Below are 20,084 nucleotides of genomic sequence, written 5' to 3'. Positions count from 1 at the left end.
CCTCCCTATCAGAACCCAAGCGGTGTTCTGTTATTGGACTTCTGTGCTCATCACGGATTTTCCATAACGAGCATCATGTTCAAGCATAAGGGTGTCCCTAGTTCGCAGGACACCCTAGTTCACAGTTCGATGATCGACTTCGTGGTCGTGTCATCAGACTTACGGCTGCATGTCTTGGACAATCGGGTGAAGAGAGGGGCAGAGCTGTCAACTGCTCACCACCTGGTGGTGAGTTGGCTCTGATGGTGGGGGAAGATGCCGGTCCGACGTGGCAGGCCCAAATGTATTGTGAGGGTTTGCTGGGAACGTCTGTCAGAATCCCCTGTCAGAAGGACTTTCAACTCCCATCTCAGGAGGGGGAAGCAGTGCACAATCAACACTGTGTATCGTGGGGATGGGGCACTGCTGACCTCGACTCGGTACGTTGTGACTCAGTGGGAAGAATACTTCGAAGACCTCCTCAATTCCACCGACATGCCTTCTCACGAGGAAGCAGAGTCTGGGGTCTCTGAGGGGGGCTCTCCTATCTCTGGGGTTGAGGTCACTGAGGTGGTTAAAAAGCTCCTCGGTGGCAAGGCCCCAGGGGTGGATGAGATTCGCCCGGAGTTCCTAAAGGCTCTGGATGTTGTGGGACTGTCCTGGTTGACACGCCTCTGCAACATCGCGTGGACATCGGGGACAGTGCCTCTGGATTGCTAGACTGGTGTGGTTGTCCCCCTTTTTAAGAAGGGGGACCGGAGGGTGTGTTCTACCTCCAGGGGGATCACACTCCTCAGCCTCCCTGGTAAGGTCTATTCAGGGGTGCTGGAGAGGAGGGTCCATCGGGAAGTTGAATCTCGGATTCAGGAGGAGCAGTGTGGTTTTCGTCCTGGCCGTGGAACAGTGGACCAGCTCAACACCCTCGGCAGGTTCCTCGAGGATGCATGGAGTTCGCCCAACCAGTCTACATGTGTTTTGTGGAGTCGGAGAAGGCGTTCGACCGTGTCCCTTGGGGAGTTCTGTGGGGGGTGCTTTGGGAGTATGGGGTACCGAACCCCCTGATACGGGCTGTTCGGTCCCTGTGCGACCGGTGTCAGAGTTTGGTCCGCGTTGCCGGCAGTAATTTGGACTCATTTCCGGTGAGGGTTGGACTCCGCCAAGGCTGCCCTTTGTCACGGATTCTGTTCATAACCTTCCTTTATGGACAGAATTTCTAGACGCAGCCGAGGCGTAGAGTGGGTCCGGTTTGGTGGCCTCAGTATTGCATCTCTACTTTTTGCAGATGATGTGGTTCTGTTGGCTTCATCAAGCCGTGATTTCCAACTCTCACTGGAGTGGTTCGCAGCCGAGTGTGAAGCGGCTGGGATGAAAATCACCACCTCTAAATCTGAGACCATGGTCCTCAGTCGGAAAAGGGTGGCGTGCCCTCTCCAGGTCGGGGATGAGATCCTGCCCCGAGCGGAGGAGTTCAAGTATCTTGGGGTCTTGTTCACGAGTGAGGGAAGAATGGAACAGGAGATCGACAGGCGGATCGGTGCAGCGTCTGCAGTGATGCGGATTTTGTATCAGTTCGTTGTGGTAAAGAAGGAGCTAAGCCGAAAGGCGAAGCTCTCAATTTACCGGTCGATCTACGTTCCTACCCTCACCTATAGTCACGAGCTGTGGGTCGTGACTGCGGGAACGGGCTCCTGGATGACTCCGACGTGGGTTTCCTCCGCATGGTGTCCTACTCTCCCTTAGAGAGAAGGTGAGAAGCTCGGTCATCCGGGTGGAGCTCAGAGTAGAGCTGCTGCTCCTCCACATTGAGAGGAGCCAGATGAGGTGGCTGGGGCATCTGATTCGGATGCCTCCCGGACGCCTCCCAGGTGAGGTGTTCCGGGCACATTCCACCGGGAGGAGAACCCGGGGTCGACCCAGAAAACGCTGGAGAGACTGTCTCCCAGCTGGCCATGGATCGCCTCGGGATCCCCCCAGAAGAGCTGGATGAAGTGGCTGGGGAGAGGGAAGTCCGGGCGTCCCTGCTAAAGCTACTGCTCCCGTGACCCGATCTCAGATAAGCGGAAGAAAATGGATGGATGGATAGTTAAATGACTCATATACATAATGCGTTTGTCACTGTTTGCAACTTTGAAAAAAATATTTAAGCAAAAATTATTACACCTTAATTAAATACAATGTTCTCATTCTTAATGGTGGTAGTTAACCCCAGGTTTTATTCAAATAGTTTATTTTTAATTTTTAAACAGCTAATGGTTCTAATGGAGTAATTTATTCATTTGTACTTCTTGTCACACAAATCCTCATAGTTTATCATGACTGTGATGAGAATTTTTCTGCTCCCATAGTAAAACAAACCCACCGTTGTCATGCTGTCAACACCATCCATCCATCCATTTTCTGAGCCGCTTCTCCTCACAAGGGTCGCGGGCGTGCTGGAGCCTATCCCAGCTATCATCGGGCAGGAGGCGGGGTACACCCTGCACTGTTTGCCAGCCAATCGCAGGGCTCATACAAACAAACAACCATTCGCACTCACATTCACACCTACGGGCAATTTAGAGTCTCCAATTCATGCATGTTTTTGGGATGTGGGAGAAAACCCGCACGGGGAGAACATGCAAACTCCACACAGGCGGGGCCGGGGATTGAACCCCGGTCCTCAGAACTGTGAGGCTGACGCTCTAACCATTCGACTACCGTTCCCTGTCAACACCATCTCATTTAAATATGCTCATATTGACAAGATGCTAGAGATGTGAGATAAAATGTTGAATTTGTTGTGTGCTTGTAACTTTTGTGCAGGTTTCCCACTGGACAAAGCTGTGCAATACGCCAAGCTCAGGAATCCATTAGCCCTCAATGACCTCAACATGCAGTATTTCATACAGGACAGGTATACACACACACACACACACACATACAAGCGCAATACATTAAACGGTGTAGTTGTCAGTATGTCTCTTTCAGTAAGAGTGTACAAAACCGTGGGCAAAACAGGATGGTCTTTGGACAACGCTGGGGCACTGGATGGGCAAACGTGACAGTCCGTGAAGCCTGGCGCGATTTTTTTATTTAAAGTGTCAAAACATTTGCCACGGCTCTCACAGTGTGGATGGGAACCCTAGTTGGCCGTAGTAAAACGGAGTGCACGCAACTAAATCTTGTTGACAGAGAGCTAATATTATCAAACATTTATTGAGCAGCAGTATGTAGCTCCCGCGCTGATGCCAAATCTGGGTCCGGACCCAGAAGTGCAGCTTCATTCGACTCTGCTGGGGCAACAAACATGCTCCAAAGCTGCCTGGCATCCACCTTTCATCTGTAGAAAGCCTTGACAGAACCTGATAAACACGAGGGACCCCATAGGAACGGGACAGACTGGCATCAGTGATAGACCACTAAACAGTAGTGCGCCTTTTAGCCTCTGGGAGTTTGAGCAGCCTCGTCCCCCCCACGGCCTTTCACGGATACCGTGATAGAGCGTGAGAAAAACTTAGCAAGACTTGCCTCCGGAGAAACAAATGGCCAAAATCCCACAGTGTGTTTCGGGCAAATGGGGCTGGGAACATAAGGTAAATCTAGGCTTAGAATTAGATTTTTGATTGGTACCTCAGGAGAGAAGTGTACCGGATCCTTCAAGAAGAGGGGATCGACCTACCTCGATATGCTGTGCTCAACCGAGACCCCGACAATCCTGAAGGTAAAGAGTTGGGAAAGGCATACAGTTTCATTGAGAAATTGACAAAATCACCCCAAGTTGGTTAAAACACCGACACCAACCTCGTTTCAGAGTGTAACCTGGTGGAGGGGGAGGATCACGTGGAGGTGAACGGGGAGGTGTTCCCCAAACCCTTCGTGGAGAAGCCCGTGTGCGCAGAGGACCACAACGTCTACATCTACTACCCAACATCGGCAGGCGGCGGCAGTCAGAGACTATTTAGAAAGGTAAAGAAAAATCAACATGAAGGAGATCAGGTATAACTCTTCAGGACACAGTTTGAAGAAGTACTGATGTGTTGAAAGCAATTCTTGCTGGCTGACAAATACACAGAGGATATGATCCTGTCAGTTGAAAAATTGTTATTCTTAATTGCTCGGCGTTGGTATGTAAAGCCTAGGAATCACAGAAATCGTGACGGGTGTGGGTGGCACAGCATAAGTAACACAATCAAGATGGAAGGAAGTGTGCTGGGTGGAAGGAAAACGATTAATCATTTTTGTTTTGTTTCTCTGCATCCTTACTGCTTTAAGATTGGGAGTCGCAGCAGTGTTTACTCCCCGGAGAGCAGCGTTCGGAAGACAGGGTCGTACATCTACGAGGAGTTCATGCCCACAGACGGCACTGACGTGAAGGTGGCACGGCTGTTCATGTGCGAGTGTCTGAATTTAATATTGTCTGCTGAAACCATTGCCCTTTCTTTGTGAATTGTGTTTCCTCAGGTGTACACAGTGGGTCCGGACTACGCCCACGCAGAGGCCCGGAAGTCTCCTGCGCTGGACGGGAAGGTGGAGCGAGACAGTGAAGGGAAGGAGATTCGATACCCCGTCATGCTCACCGCTATGGAGAAGCTGGTCGCACGCAAAGTCTGCCTGGCCTTCAAGGTAAGTAACTGGACTTTAGTAATACGGAGTGGTTCAGTTTGGTATGGTATGGAATGACATTTTTCCATCGGCAGATGGAAGGATACCAAAAGACATCAGGGTTTGTTATTCTAAACCAAAGTGAACAAAACTGCTTAATTTCAGCCATTTTGTTTGGCTCTCTAAATGTGTATAAACCCTATTTGTGCTTATGTGTGTGCATGATGCCAGCAAACAGTGTGTGGCTTTGACCTGCTCCGAGCCAATGGCCACTCGTTTGTCTGCGACGTCAACGGGTTCAGTTTCGTCAAAAACTCCATGAAGTACTATGACGATTGTGCCAAAGTGCTGGGGTAAGTCTCTCCAGCTCGTCAGTGCTCGAAAGGTCACACGTCATTTAGCAATCTAATCTCCCGTTGATAAACTAGTACAAACGCAGTAAGCAGCAATATATCCTTTACCAACATGCCGGGTGCATCGTCCACTTAAACAAATAAACACTTCCCTCAAATACATGCCTCGCTTATTGTAATTACCCCATTTCATAGTCACTTTTGTTCACAAATGGACATTTGAACTCTGTTACTAACTGAAACACCAGCACCAGGCGACGAGCATAGCCCAGTAGTTCTCAAACCTTTTACAGTTCCACCTCAAGAAATACTCTCCAAGTGTCACCATCATGACCGACCTTAAAATTCCATAAAATGTATATTCAAAATTATTGTAAGGAATTTTAACAATATGTACAGTTTGAACATTAACACTGGGCTGACACTGAGCAAATAAAAATAAAAAACTGTACACAATGGTTCAATTAAAATGTATTGCAAGTAAAAGTTAAATAACTATTGTACCTTAGTGAATGTTTGAAAACAGGCATTTTTAAAAGATTAAATAGATTTTTTTAAACTTGAAAGATAAATACAACTGAACTGTACTCAACAAATGTACTGTATTGGATTTTTAAATGTTTAAGCCACTAACATGCACAGTTTGAACTTTAATTAAGTGATTCATTTGTGTGGTAATCGTGGTAAACAATCTCACAAATAAATTCAAGTGTGGAGACTAAGCGTATGATGTATACGAGTTCACCGTGCACTATTAAAGATAATCTTACAATAAGTGGAGATGGAAACTTTAACAACAATTCCAAAAGACGTGACGTGATCAGTGCACAATGTTGTATGCATCCATGTTTATGTTCCATGGAGTTCTGTTCAGTATTTATGGATTTCTCCATAATGTTATCCTTTTTATTTTGTTTTGAACTCCACTGCATTTTAATGCCACAGTTTGCAACCCAATAAAACTTGACTCAGGTTCCCTGCTTTTGGAAAGACAAATTAAGAATTATCATTTATATTTCTGTCGAGTTAACTTATTCCCCCTTAATTTAACTGCACCTGATATCAAAGCTGCTGAGCACCATTTTTTTCCCTCCTCGCCACGAGTTTGTCATAATTCATTCGCAAGTCAGTACAGCTTGTCGGATTCCGCTGACAGCTTTGCGGCTTAGCAGCCTTCTGATTTATCACGCCGTCCCTCCAAGCGCACTCGTAAACGTGACGACGACATCCATGACAGTGCAAACGGAAACCACCACGCGTGTTAATGGCATTCCTGAGGTGCTTAACAAACCCTTGGGATTCATTCCTTGGCAGCCCCCCCAAAAAAACAACAAAAACAACAAATACGTGTGCAAATTTAATTGAGCCTAAGTGTCTGGCAGACCGCCTTCCCACATCACTGACATGTTGTCAGTTGTGATTCAGTAACATTTTTTTTCTTTGCCTCCACAGGAACATGATAATGAGAGAGTTGGCCCCCCAGTTCCACATTCCCTGGTCAGTCCCGATGGAGGCCGAAGACATCCCCATTGTGCCAACAACCTCAGGAACCATGTACGTCCTGCGTAGAAACGATCAAGATCAACGATATTTGGAAAAAGTAGAATAAAAAATTATAATTGTTACGTTATGTTAGTTTCTACTTAATATTGATCTTTTAAATTAAACATTTAGATTACTGTGCATTTTACATTGATTTATGTTCCCGTAGAAAGCTTATAAAGGTCCCCAAATATTATATTATTTTATTTATTTTTTGGGGAATTATTGGAGATAATGCGCTATGTAATTGTATTCTTTTTTTCTCCTAATACAGAGCTCATCATCGCTGTCGGCCAGAATCCTTGCATCTCCAAAACCATTATTACTCAGAAAATCTTAAAAACGACATAATTTTTTGTGTTATTAAACATTGTAGATTTTTCAACACTTTACAGTCAATTGATTAATCACTTGTAGAAATAGCAAACCCACGTGGGGACTGACCAATCGTATCGATTCGTGAAAAAATATTAAATTGGCCACATTTGGACATACTGTAGGATGAATTCGCTAGTGTGCGATATTAATCATTTGGATTTTTAAAATGAGGAACTGAATAATGAGAGAGCGGTAGTGTGTATAGTTGTTTTAGTTTTTAGTTTTGAGCATTGTGTAATATTTTTCCAATTAAATTATCTCCTTATTAGAGAGCTTGTCCCCCAAGTCCCAAAAACCATTTAATAGTTTAGATGCTAAAATTAAGCGAAATGTACATGTGAATGAATTTTTATTTTATTTTATTTAAATGTTTTTATTCTATTGTATTTCTTAATGTGAAGTGACACCTTTATTTTTGTTATTTTTAATTTTTTATTATACTGAACATTACACATCTGTGGTTTTGACATGTTCTTGATGAAAACAGGGACACAGTCATGATGATGGGCTGTGTATTTATGCTGCTTCTCTGATGTCAAATTACAAAAGTAAATTACTTATTGCGCCTCATTTAACCTCATTTCCTCATGACGCAGGATGGAGCTGCGCTGTGTCATCGCCATTATTCGCCATGGAGACCGCACACCAAAGCAGAAAATGAAAATGGAGGTTCGACATCCTTTGTACGTATTCAACACTTGAGCAATTTTTCCCCTTGAGAAGCTTATTAATATTTTTTTGTTATTTTACATGCACTGTAAGTAGAATTTTCGTATCTGTGTTATTCTGTATGTCTCTTCACAGATTCTTTGAGTTGTTTGACAAGTGCGGAGGTTACAAGTCAGGAAAAGTAAAGCTGAAAAAACCAAAACAGCTTCAGGTGAGGTGGAACTCTTTTTCCAAACACAAAAAAATCTATACAATGGTCCCTCGACTTTTGGTCGGATACGAGCTGCCGCTCGGCCATTTTTTTGCAAAATGCCATAGATGGGCTAACAAAACTGACATTGACGTTGCAGTTTTTATAACCGTTTGAGCCAGTGGTGGGTGGAGCGCGGGACGAATGAATAAACGAAAACATTGCATTAATAGCAATGTTGAATATTTAAAAAAGAAACCTGTTACACTGAATGTAATTACAGTTAAGGTGCTTGAAAACAGTTACACTTATTACAACCTGCAGTTTATGGCAGTTCACTTTTATCTTGTTCAAAACATGTTGAGATTTGTATTAATTGCAAAAATGCGAAAAAAATTATGAACCAAAGGGGGGCCCAGCAGAGAATGTTTGGGAACCACTGGTTTAAGCAATGGATAGTGCAACACAAACGGTGCACAAAAGGCTTTTTTGTTCATTCCAATCGGGAAGATGATTTGAGATACGAACGTCTTGATTGACAAAGTTTGTCACAGAAGGAAATGGACTCGTAACCCAAGGCACCACTGTCTTAGCTCCCAAAGGCAATGTGTTAAGGAACAGATTAATACGACTGTAAAACATTGAAATAACTAACAGTGTGCCTTTTCCAGGAAGTGCTGGACATCGCTCGCCTGCTGCTGCTTGAACTTGGCCAACATAATGACTGTGAAATTGAGGAGAAGAAGTCCAAACTGGAGCAACTCAAGACCGTCCTGGAGATGTGAGAACACCCACACGTACACACACACACACACACACACACACACACACAAGTCCCCGCCCTCTTTGTTCATGCCCTCATCCACTCATCTCCAAATCATACACTCTGGTCTGTCGGTCATTCTCCATCTTTTATCCCCGCTCATTTTGTCTCTAATGTTCATCTTCTCTTCCCTCCCCTGTCCATCCCTCCTTCTTTCTCCTTTCCAAAAGGGAATCCAGCTTGATTGGCACTCAGTATGCACCCTCTACCTTTTCTTTTTTTTCTTTTTTTCTTTTTTTCTTTTTAATGAAAAGATGCAGATTTCCTTCCTTCATTTCGCCCACCTGACGTGCAAATTATTAGGAATCCGCATGCACCCTCTGATGTTTGCCCATCTTTTTCTTGAACATCGTTACGTTAGCATACTCAGGACTGTTCCAAATATTTTGTACAGCAATTTGTGAATCACCTCCATTAATTCCAGTTCATGTTTAGCCTTTAATAGGGCACATATAAACACACATACACAGGCCATGCACAGTCAAATGTGGATGTGTGTAAATCAACGATGTGTGCTGTGCTACTGCGTGTGCATGCGGTTCTCATCACATATCACGTGGACTCTGAATCAGCTAATATTTATCTTTCATCTCATTCTTGTCTACCACACAGTTATCTGTATTATGATTATGAACGTGGCAAAGACCAGAGGTCCAAAACTGACTGCAGAATGAAACCCGCTTTTATGTCGCATAGTGACTTTAGTGTAAAGATCTGGTTGTACGAGTTGAGGAGATGATGAACGCACACATCACCTTAGCCCATATACAACATTCAACCACATCAATCACATTCATTTTAAAGTGGCTGACCCAAAATTAGAGATGCAGCAATACAATTTTTTTTTCAGACACAGTACGAGTACAAGGACCGACAGTTGAAACCAGATGTTTACACTACTACAATGCAAATAATTTTGGTAATCCTAATTGACCTAAAACAGGAAAAGTTGTCTGATTTCATGTCAGACAGTGAGAGGAAAAAAAGCCAATCTGTCTTTTAATATAGTGTATGTACACATCTGGTTTCCACTGTCTATTACGCAAAATGTTTGAGGTGGTCGAGGTCCTCAGTAAAATTGATAAATATTACTCATTGGCATGCTGCTCGATTTACAGCCACCCACCTGACACTTTTTGAGATTTATGTACTATGACAGAATGTTTAATCTAAATTGTTTCAGTTTAACAGAGGTCAACGTTAAATATAATTTCATATTCTGTGCATGCTCAACCTTTTCAATCTTCCCACTTTCAAACTTTTTAGGGATTTTGTTTTGCCAGGTGACGCCTATAGATTTTAAATGACATCTAGTGTGCTTTTGTTTGACACAACTAAAGGTGTCATTACTCACAGACCACATGTAGCATTCGCAGCTCCCTGACAGCCTCACATGTATTTCACTGGCTGCCTGCCAGAGAGGCTTTTGTTTTAAGCTCGCCGTCTGTCATCATGTGACCGCCGAGGCAGCTGCCTTTTCCTTAAGAGAGAACTATGGACTCATTAGTCTGCAGCCTAATTGTCAGAATGTCAACGCAACAAAAAAACAACACTGCTGGTGCACTGTTGCTCACTGGAATGCTTCTTGTGTTTTGGTCAAATCACTTTAGTTTTACAACTAATTGTATTTATGTGTGTGTGTGTGTGTGTGTGTATGATTCCTGTGTGTCTGCTGTATGTGCATATTACACTGTTTTGCCTCTTGCACTCTCCCTCTCTCTGCTTGTGTGTGTGCGCATCTGTGTCTGTCTGTCTGTGCGTGTGTTTTGTGTTAAATCCCACTAGGTACGGTCACTTCTCAGGTATCAACAGGAAAGTCCAGTTGACGTACTTGCGTAACGGACAACCTAAAGCCTCCAGCGAAGAGGAAGGTAACGTGCCAGTAGTAGTGTTGTAAATATTTAGTATAGTGCAGCTTAAATGTTTGACAGCTTCTCGCAATTTTAATGTAAGTCTTCTCATGTCAGATTAAAGAATTTGTAGCATGTGGAGGCACAATGTGTTTATTTATATTGTCAATCATGCACAGTTCACATTGGTTTACAAGTCCAGTGTATTGTAATGCAAATACAACATAAAGGGAACCTTACAAGGTTCATGGTGGTTCTCGTAGAGGGACTCCAGATCGACATACCAAATATAAACAGAGGTTCTTTTATGAGGTTATGCTGACTATTTTTGTCTTACGCACCAAGAGCTCAGCTTACTGTTATTTGCAAATACACAGGTGAACACATCACACACTGTATGTCTGCAAATATTTATACAAGTGTAAATAAGAATCTGCCACAAATCCAAAATCCTGAATGCTGTTTGTTGTTCAGACTCCAAGAGGGAGGGTCCGTCTCTGCTGCTGGTCCTAAAGTGGGGCGGCGAGCTGACGCCTGCTGGCCGGGTTCAGGCTGAGGAGTTGGGCCGAGCCTTTCGCTGCATGTACCCTGGAGGCCAAGGTACGTGCCAAACACGCACACTGAAGCTCCTTTCACTCTCAACCTTGGTTTCATCGACCATCACAAAATCTCCCAAACACTAAAAATGTGTTATGGTCCGTGAAACCCTGGTTGAACATTTTTGGCCATAATTGCAAACAATAAGTTTGGCGCAAACACAACCAAAAGAACACCATACGTCAAATGAAGCATGTTGGTGTCAGGAAGAGCCTACTCGGACAGCTGAAATGTATTTGGGGTTAATCAGAGGCACTTCAAATAGTGACAGTTTTGTGCTGACTCCCATTTAACATGAGTTTGAATGTGATTGGTAAAGTCTGAAAAGCCACATAATAATTATAAGACGGTGTGCAGATTTATTATTACATTATTTCTGTTGAAAAGAATAATTTTTGTTCCACTTGACTTGTACAGTTTATAGACCACAAAAAAGTTTTTAAATTTGTGTAAGTCCAATTTTTTTTATATCACAAAAACATTTGAACAAGGGTGTGTAAACTTTGTATGTCCGCTGCATATCTGGTTTAGTTGGCTGTTGTATAAAAGACACAGGTGAATAAATGCCACATCTTGTTGCAATTAATTTGGTGAAAGAGGCTTTAGAGTCTTCACATAGATAATACAGTACTAGTATGTACTGTATTTCTTTGTGAGAGAAGTTTTCTAAATTTCATTTGAACTTGGAAAAAAGTCTGGGAGAAAATCAAGGACCAAGAACAAATAATCCAAGCAAGGCTGAACAGAATCCGAGCAAACAAATTGACTAAGAAACGATGACAGCCCAGTTGGGAGATGACCAAATACTAACGTGAACTAATGCCAACATTGAGAAGATTCACTGAGGTGTGGCCATCCCATTCATCTCATCATCCCAGTGAAAGAGTCTTAAAATGTTAAACCACCTACTGAAAAAAAAGAAAGAAAAACAACTGGAAAAGGGCTTGCTGATTTTCCAAACAGTTTCTACTCATCACCATCTGATATGACAAGTTAACATTCAGGTTTCACTTTTCTTTTCCAGAACTTATTGATAAACAATTCCTTCTTCCTTTTTTTCATAGTTACCTTTTTCACAGGCTCTCTACTGTAAAACCTTGTGTAGTAGTGCATGTGAAACTGAACACACACACCTACAAACTCAAGCACTGCTAAAAGTCCACACAGTCTGACCTCTTCTTTCCCCTTTCTTCCATCACAAAGTGTTGCCTATTAACTCTGCTCTTCTCTTCTCACCGGTCTTTGCTCTGTGTAAACTACTAGCCGGTAGCCACCGGGCCCTTGGCTGCGAGTCCCCTGTTGAGTTTGGTAAGAGACGGGTGACCGACCTAGGTCTCCTCCTCGCCTCGCTCATCATCTGTCCACTAATTGATTTCCTGTCATGATATGAATACATCTGACTAATCGGTCCATTCACCGATTGCTGTGGATTGTTGTTGTTGTTGCTGCGGTTATGTCACTAGGTATGATACGAGCAGGCACATAAAGCAACATGCAAGTAGGTTGGCTTTGGAAATGGGTGAAGACGATCTCCTATTAATCCCTCCACTGCACTCTAAATGCTTTCCCACTGAACGGCACCCATATTCAACCATAGCACTCCATACTGCATACTGTACCTGCACCCCTCACTGCAACTCCAGTGTATCACTACCGTAATCCCAGTCTACTCATACTTACTGGACAGCATACTGCACTTCCACTGCTACACGCAGACTTCATCTGAATTATTACATTGCATTCCTATTGAAACGTGAGTCTACCTCCAGTACATACCCCACTTCAAAAGTGATAGCTACTTCAATGCACCCACACAGTCCCTCAAGTAGGGGTGCAGCTATCCAAAAACAGATTATTCTAGTGATTATCCCATGAACTAATCAAGTAATCAGATAAAAATGGATTTTGCATGATTAAACAACAAAATGTAGCATGTGAGGTGCAGGTATTTTTATTGTCCTCTTTCCATTTCAAGTCACCGTTCTTACGTTCTACACTGAATCATCCAAATCGTTAAAAAGCCGGGGCTTGGCCTGGTGAGTGACGTGTGTGTCAGCGAATTAAAGTAGACTTCTAACTGGCTCACCGTTAGCCAATCTGGGCGTCAGTTGTTGACATAGTGTATGAACGTTTATCACATTTATCGTTCTGACTTTCGGTGGCAGGGACTTTGCTTGGACTTTTTTTGTATTTCAGTTATTTGATTAATCATTGCAGCCCTACTCTTAATTACACCTTTAACTAAACTCCAGCACACCTTCACCTGAATTACGTTGCACTTCAACTCCTCTCCAGCACTTGCACTGCAACCCATACTAAACCCCTTCACTGCATTGAATGTCATACCTCCACTGTAGCCGACTGCACTTGCACTACTATGAACTCCCACTGTAATTTACATCAACTGTGTATCACCTTTATTGCACTCACGCCGCATGCCTGATGCAACCACAATTTCACTCCCATTGCACTTACACTGAACTTCGTCTGCAAACACTGCTTCTCAAGTCTATTCGAGTCTAGAGCAGTGAACAGATCGTCTGTAACCAACTTCCTTGCACTTCATCAAACATACATCATCAGTCTAAAAGAAAATGCATGACGCAGCAGTGTGATTTGATCCCCAGCATTACAACGCTTTTATCAACTGGAGCACCATTAATGAAAACATTTTAGCACCTTGTATTGCCTGACTCTCACTGTCATTTAGTTAATCCACACCGCAGCTGGCTTCTTTAATTTTGGGGTTTATATTGATTCACTTTCATTTCATTGTGTTGATGCTTTACACTACACACTTCAAGCCATTATGCCAAATGACCGTTGGCAGATACTGTATTAGTCTAACTACGCATTGATCATGAGACATTTGAACTGAAAGTGATGCCACCTAAGGCACTGTGTCCTTTATTCCTGTTACTTATGGGTGCAATCAGAACAGCTTTATTATTTTTTTCTTAGCATGTTTCAAATGTCACCAAGTTTAAATGTGAGGCTTGACACGGTGCACAACCCTTCCAGGCGACTATGCCGGCTTCCCCGGATGCGGGCTCCTCCGCCTGCACAGCACTTACCGCCACGACCTTAAGATCTATGCCTCTGACGAAGGCCGGGTGCAGATGACGGCTGCGGCGTTTGCCAAGGTCACTCAACATCACGTGTTAAGAACGCCGTGTTAATGCCGCACGGCGACTCTCAATCAGGCTGTGGGGTTTTTCTGCAGGGCCTCCTCGCTCTCGAAGGTGAACTGACTCCGATCCTGGTGCAAATGGTGAAGAGCGCCAACATGAACGGGCTGCTCGACAGTGACAGTGACTCATTGACGGACTGCCAGCAGAAGGTGAAAGCCAGGCTGCATGAGATCATGCAGAAGGACGAGGAGTTCTCACAAGATGACTATCAGAAGGTGACCAAGGATGTAGTTTGATTGGATTGTTGTTGTTGTTGGTTGTGAAGGTAATCCGTCCCTTTTCTTTTACACTGGATTACAGCTAGCGCCAACAGGCAGCCCGTCGCTGGTGAACTCCATGAAAGTCATAGAGAACCCGGTCAAAACCTGCGACAAAGTGTACGCGCTCATCCAGAGACTCACCTCGCAAATTAGAAAACGACTGGAGGATCCCAAGTCTTCAGGTACCTGCGTTAACTAACATTAGCATTAGTAGGTACAGTGGTGCCTTGAGATATGAGTTTAATGCGTTCCAGGACCACCGTTATAACTCAACTACTCGTATCCCAAATTATTTTTCACCACTGAATTAAATCAAAATCCGTTCCACCCTCCCCCCCAAAAACGTCATGTAAAAAAATATACAGTAAAAACATCAAATAAAATGTAAAGACTTTTTTTTGGTTTTTTGGCTTCAATTCAGTGGACATTGTGCTGTTCCTTCTGGTGTGCGCGCCTTGGGTACCTGTGGGCAGTATAATACAGACATAGAGACACACACGAAAAAGAGTTTCACAATTGACTCAGTAAACTGCAGTAATAGTAATTTTTTGGTCTGTGTCCATGTGTTGCTCCACCCTGTGTTTTAAAATACCCATTTCTTAAAGGGTTATAACACAGCAACATTGATGCTATTCGTGACGTCCAGGTAACAGTCAGTGTACCAGCGTATTTGTAATATGTGCAGCTTATAAACCAGCTTCTCTATTAAAATTTGTTTAGATTTCTTTAAACGTAGTGAGTGTGGCTTTTCTTCCGGTGCGCTCAATTGACTGAATTGTATGGTAATAATCATTTTGTAACACATCGACAAGACAGTAAAGTGCTGCCCAATGCCTACTACACTAACAATCACAATCGAGCATCTGACTGGAATTGTTTTGTTCTCAAGATCTACAGCTGTACCACAGCGAGACGTTGGAGCTGATGCTGCAGCGCTGGTCCAAACTGGAGAGAGATTTCCGCATGAAGAGCGGACGCTACGACATCAGTAAGATCCCGGACATCTATGACTGCATCAAGTACGATACGCAGCACAACTCCTCGCTGGACCTGGATGACACGCTGGAGCTCTTCCGGCTCTCCCGGGCTCTGGCCGACATTGTCATACCACAGGTCAAATTATACTTTTTGTGTTAGCGACTAACATTGCTTCTCCTTATTAGTAATCGATTTATAATCCATGTTAATGGACTTTGTTTTTCCATTTTTTTTATTTCTCTGCTCTTCATGTGGGTCCTTTTATCAAAGAGTACACTAAATTAGTTTTGTGTTCTTTCCTCCTATAGGAATATGGCATCAGCAAAGCAGAGAAGCTGGACATCGCTCAGGCGTACTGCGTCCCCCTGATGAAGAAGATCCAGCTGGACCTGCAGAGGACGCACGAGGACGAGGCCGTCAACAAGCTGCACCCACTGTAAGAATTCCACAGGAGATTCATTGAGTCACAATTTAGGAAGAAAAGGTTGCTGACGTGTCATATTTTGATATTGGTCAGGTACTCGCGGGGGGTGATGTCACCGGGTCGCCACGTCCGCACGCGTCTCTACTTCACCAGCGAGAGCCACGTCCACTCCCTGCTCAGCGTCTTCCGCTACGGAGGACTCTTGGATGTACGCATTCTTTCTTTAGGTTTGCTATGGAGCTAATGCTAATGCTCTCTTAAAGCTAAGCTGCTAACATGTAACTGCAACATAGTTGAAAAACAATGCGGAAACATTTTAAGGGGGAAGACTGGTGGAATTTGCCAAGCTAGAATAGCACTTAGACATCTGCCAACGTTAAATAATGCAATTTAACTCACTAGATCGGCATCTTCTGTAGATTAATTTATTCATTATGATTCATGCAGTAGTCATGATCAAGGTAAGTATTTGAAAATGCCTCTTAAAAATCTGTGTTAGGTTGAAAATTTAATCTACACAAAAAAAATACATATATTAAAATTTGGCCTCAGCTGTGGAGGTTGATATCAGTATAACAGCTTTAATATGACACCATTTAAAAACAAATCTTTTTAGATGTATGCTTATCATGTTTAATATTCATTCATTCATCTTCCGTTTCGCTTATCCTCACTAGGGTCACGGGCACGCTGGAGCCCATCACAGCAATCATCGGGCGAGAGGCGGGGTACACCCTGAACCGGTCGCCGGCCAATCGCAGGGCACATATAAACAAACAACCATTCGCGCACACATTCACACTTAAGGGCAATTTAGAGTCTTCAATCAACCTATCATGCATGTTTTTGGGATGTGGGAGGAAACCGGAGTGACCGGAGAAAACGCACGCAGGCACGGGGAGAACATGCAAACTCCACACAGGCGGGGCCGGGATATGAACCCCGGTCCTCAGAACTGTGAGGCAGATATGCTAACCAGTCGCCCACCGTGCCGCCTTTAATATTCAAAATCTCAAAATATGAATCAGAAAAAGTATTTTTAGATTTTGTGTGGTAATGGCTAACTCATAGTCCTTTTGAGTAGTAATGATATATATATATTTTTTTTTTTTTAACGAGCATCAATTGTTTGTATAATTGTTTGGATAATTGCATAGTCAGAAATTACAGTATTTACTTTAAAGCAGGGGTGTCAAACTCATTTTTGTCACGGGCCACATCGTAGTTATGACTTCTTTCGGAGGGCCACTACGACTGTGAACCCATATAAATGAAAGATTACGACATATATTCTAATTACATACTGTATACACAATACATTGATGAATAACCAGTTTTGAAATCAGAAACCTATAAATACATGTTTTCAACTATTACATTTCTTTTCAAAGGGGGATTGGTAACAAAAAAAATGCTTGCAAATATCTCAATGGTATTACACCAGAACACAATGAGCAATTTTGATTTGCTTTCACCGGCCACATAAAATGATGTGGTGGGACGGATCTGGCCCCCGGGCCACCAGTTTGACACCTGTGCTTTAAAGGAACGTTTCTATAATACTGGAAGAGGTGGAGTAGTATGAAATATACTATTTCTATTTAGTTTAAATTATTCAGCATCCGCTTTTATTATAGTAAATGTAATTTCAAAACAGTACATTTAAGGCATTAGGTATACTACTCTAAGATTGATTTTTTTTTTTTAAATATTGCAATGACGATAAGTGCTATTCTTCAGTATAACTCGTGTATTCTTTCCAAGAAGGTTTTTATTGGTTCACATAATAGATTACAAGTACTCTTTTTATTTTTCCTTGCTTGCTTTTTTTGTCTTTTTTTAATGTTTGGATTTCCATTTTTTCAAGTATGAAAAAGACCAGCAATGGAAGCAGGCCATGGACTACCTGAGTGCTGTGACTGAGCTCAACTATATGACTCAGATAGTTATTATGCTGTATGAAGACAACAACAAGGTGATTTCTAATGTTTTCTACAGTATGTTGTCACGTCCTAAATGCTACAAACGACAACATGAAACTGACACTTTGACTAATTGCTCTCTGGTTACTCCCTGGTTGTCTGTATGTCTCCACTTGAATGCATATGTGCGTATACATGCGGGTGTGCGTTGGGCAGGACCCCTCTTCAGAGGAGCGTTTCCACGTGGAGCTGCACTTCAGTCCAGGGGTTAAAGGCTGCGAGGACGAGGAAAACGTTCCGCTTGGCTTCGGCTTCCGGCCGGCCTCATCAGAGGTGCCTTCTTTAGGACTTGTCTCACGTTCACAGTTTGCTGTTTAATAATGCAAAAATCAATTTTTACTCGATTAATCTATGTGATAATCAGTCGAATAGGTGCAGCACTAGGTCTGACCCATTTTTTTCCTGATGGGAAACGTCTATTTAAGGAAGGCGTAAAGGATGAAGTGAAGCGTGAAGGCACCTACCAAAAAAAGAAAATAATTGCATTGATGACTGTTGTTCTCTGACGAATCAGAATCAGGACAAAAAGCCGAACCAGGGCAGCCTGGAGGATCTCTCTCAGGACCAACCCGACCAGGCTCTTCTGGTTTCCGAGCCCATCAACATCCAGAGAAGGTCGCCCATGATTCGCAACCGCAAGACGGGCTCCATGGAGGTAATGTAATTTCAGTATATTCGTTTTTTTTTCTCCCCTTTCACATTATCTGTATGGCACTTCCAATACATTTATGTCAAGCGGGTCCCTGGAGTCACATTTCGGTCTTAACGCCGTTCAGGTTCTCTCTGAGACCTCGCTCACCCAGTCGTCCAAAAGCTCCACATCGCACCGACTCTTCCCTTCGGGCTCACGCCAGTCGCCCGAGATCAAACCAGCCAGCGGCCTAGGTGGGCGCCTCCTATTTGTTGTGTGTACGTGAGTGTGTGTTTATGTGTGGACAGAAAAATCAATTTACAACGACTCCCCCCTTTACAACTTTTCTCTTTCTCACAACTGTCACCACTCCTAATGTGCATCTCAGTTTCGTGTAGCTTTTGCTCCAAAGTATGTAGGCCACATGTCAGCGGGTGGACGTTCACAACCACCTTCACATTCCCCACACGTTGTCCAGCGGGGTGCCGAGATAGCCAGCCAGTTGTTTCTCGCAACTCTCCAGGAGGTTTTTGATATCAACAAGCGTTTTCTGTTCCAAACTAAATAATGTTGCAGGCTCCTGTTGTTGTTTGGGTATGCTTAGCACAAGATGTATTATTTCTAAGTTTCATTTACAGTAGTGCTATGTGGTAGGAATGACCCAACCTCCAAGTTTTTAAGATACGAGCCGTCGTTCGGGTGATTATTTTTTATTTTAATTAATTCTTTTTGCTTTGACCTGTGAGCCAAAATCAATAATTAACTATTTTTCAAAAAATAGGCTTCAAGCTATTTATTCCCACCTGGTTTCAAGTCAGGTCTGGTTTGACCTGGTTTGAAGTCAAGTCTACTGTCAAACTAAACATAAAATAAAGAGAATTTCTAGTTTTGTATGTAAAACAACAACGTAGCTTTGCCTTCGAAAAGTCTTCTTAGCTTAATGCTAACAAACAATGCAAAACGCCATTGATAGGCTAAAGAACAGTATCTATGTAACCGTGTTATAACGCTTTAAGCAACGCATATTCGCACATGAACAGTGAATCAACACATGTGAATCAGCACATGTAGACAGACAATATAGCAATACTCACAGGCATATATTCTTTATCTTCTGCGAGAAATGAATAATGTTACTGCAGCTTACTGTGTCCCTTATAGTAGTTGTGAAACTGCATGCGGAGGTGAAATCAGGAGCAGGTGTCAGGGATGACCCCCTCCTAGCCACGCGTGAGACTTTTTATAGCAACGAGTGAGGAGCTGACTGAATTTTGAGGTCCCCCTCTTGCCGGGCCGGTTCCCAAGGACAAATCAGCATTTCCACGACGTACGATTGAAACCTTTGATGAGTAAACAGGAGACAGGCACGGCACACGCTTTCTTCCTCCTCTTTCTTCTTCTGCACTCCACGCACACGCTGGGTTGCGCTCAAATGTGTGTGTCCACATGAACGCACGTACTCGCAGAACACTCGCGCTACAGTTTGCATGTTGTGGTTTCCAGGAACAAACAGCAGCTTATTTTTTTACACACTTGCAGGGTTTCTTAATGCAGTTATTCATAGCAACAGTTTGTTATGAATAACAGCAGCACTTGTGTGTGCGTGCGTGTGTGTGTGTGTGTGTGTGTGTGTGTGTGTGTGTGTGTGTGATGAAC

The 20,084-nt window shown here is 43.3% G+C and overlaps 1 protein-coding gene across 22 annotated transcripts in view; it reads left to right on the top strand.

Annotated features, from left to right (window-relative positions):
* ppip5k1b (diphosphoinositol pentakisphosphate kinase 1b) overlaps positions 1 to 20,084 on the top strand; it is a 41,672-nt gene that overhangs the window by 12,047 nt on the left and 9,541 nt on the right. For 18 of the 22 annotated variants that reach the window (XR_009788525.1, XR_009788524.1, XM_061773349.1 and 15 more), the window contains 23 exons: positions 2,782 to 2,872; positions 3,594 to 3,679; positions 3,770 to 3,924; positions 4,231 to 4,332; positions 4,420 to 4,581; positions 4,792 to 4,913; positions 6,366 to 6,467; positions 7,430 to 7,516; positions 7,638 to 7,713; positions 8,364 to 8,473; positions 10,301 to 10,386; positions 10,840 to 10,965; positions 12,226 to 12,270; positions 13,984 to 14,105; positions 14,186 to 14,368; positions 14,454 to 14,595; positions 15,303 to 15,526; positions 15,700 to 15,827; positions 15,909 to 16,023; positions 17,683 to 17,790; positions 17,954 to 18,070; positions 18,312 to 18,452; positions 18,574 to 18,682. Coding sequence is in view for 19 of the 22 variants with exons in the window: in XM_061773349.1 (XP_061629333.1) it covers positions 2,782 to 2,872; positions 3,594 to 3,679; positions 3,770 to 3,924; positions 4,231 to 4,332; positions 4,420 to 4,581; positions 4,792 to 4,913; positions 6,366 to 6,467; positions 7,430 to 7,516; positions 7,638 to 7,713; positions 8,364 to 8,473; positions 10,301 to 10,386; positions 10,840 to 10,965; positions 12,226 to 12,270; positions 13,984 to 14,105; positions 14,186 to 14,368; positions 14,454 to 14,595; positions 15,303 to 15,526; positions 15,700 to 15,827; positions 15,909 to 16,023; positions 17,683 to 17,790; positions 17,954 to 18,070; positions 18,312 to 18,452; positions 18,574 to 18,682 (2,739 nt within the window). In the remaining 3 variants the exon portion in view is untranslated. Of the gene's footprint in view, positions 1 to 2,781; positions 2,873 to 3,593; positions 3,680 to 3,769; positions 3,925 to 4,230; positions 4,333 to 4,419; positions 4,582 to 4,791; positions 4,914 to 6,365; positions 6,468 to 7,429; positions 7,517 to 7,637; positions 7,714 to 8,363; positions 8,474 to 10,300; positions 10,387 to 10,839; positions 10,966 to 12,225; positions 12,271 to 13,983; positions 14,106 to 14,185; positions 14,369 to 14,453; positions 14,596 to 15,302; positions 15,527 to 15,699; positions 15,828 to 15,908; positions 16,024 to 17,682; positions 17,791 to 17,953; positions 18,071 to 18,311; positions 18,453 to 18,573; positions 18,683 to 18,816; positions 19,531 to 20,084 lie in introns of those variants that run through there. The other 4 variants (XM_061773355.1, XM_061773362.1, XM_061773365.1 and 1 more) reach the window with 3 other exon arrangements.

This window comes from Phyllopteryx taeniolatus, chromosome 5 (genome assembly GCF_024500385.1).
Source record: "Phyllopteryx taeniolatus isolate TA_2022b chromosome 5, UOR_Ptae_1.2, whole genome shotgun sequence".
Taxonomy (NCBI): Eukaryota; Metazoa; Chordata; class Actinopteri; order Syngnathiformes; family Syngnathidae; genus Phyllopteryx; species Phyllopteryx taeniolatus.
This window is presented reverse-complemented; position numbering and strand designations above follow the sequence as displayed.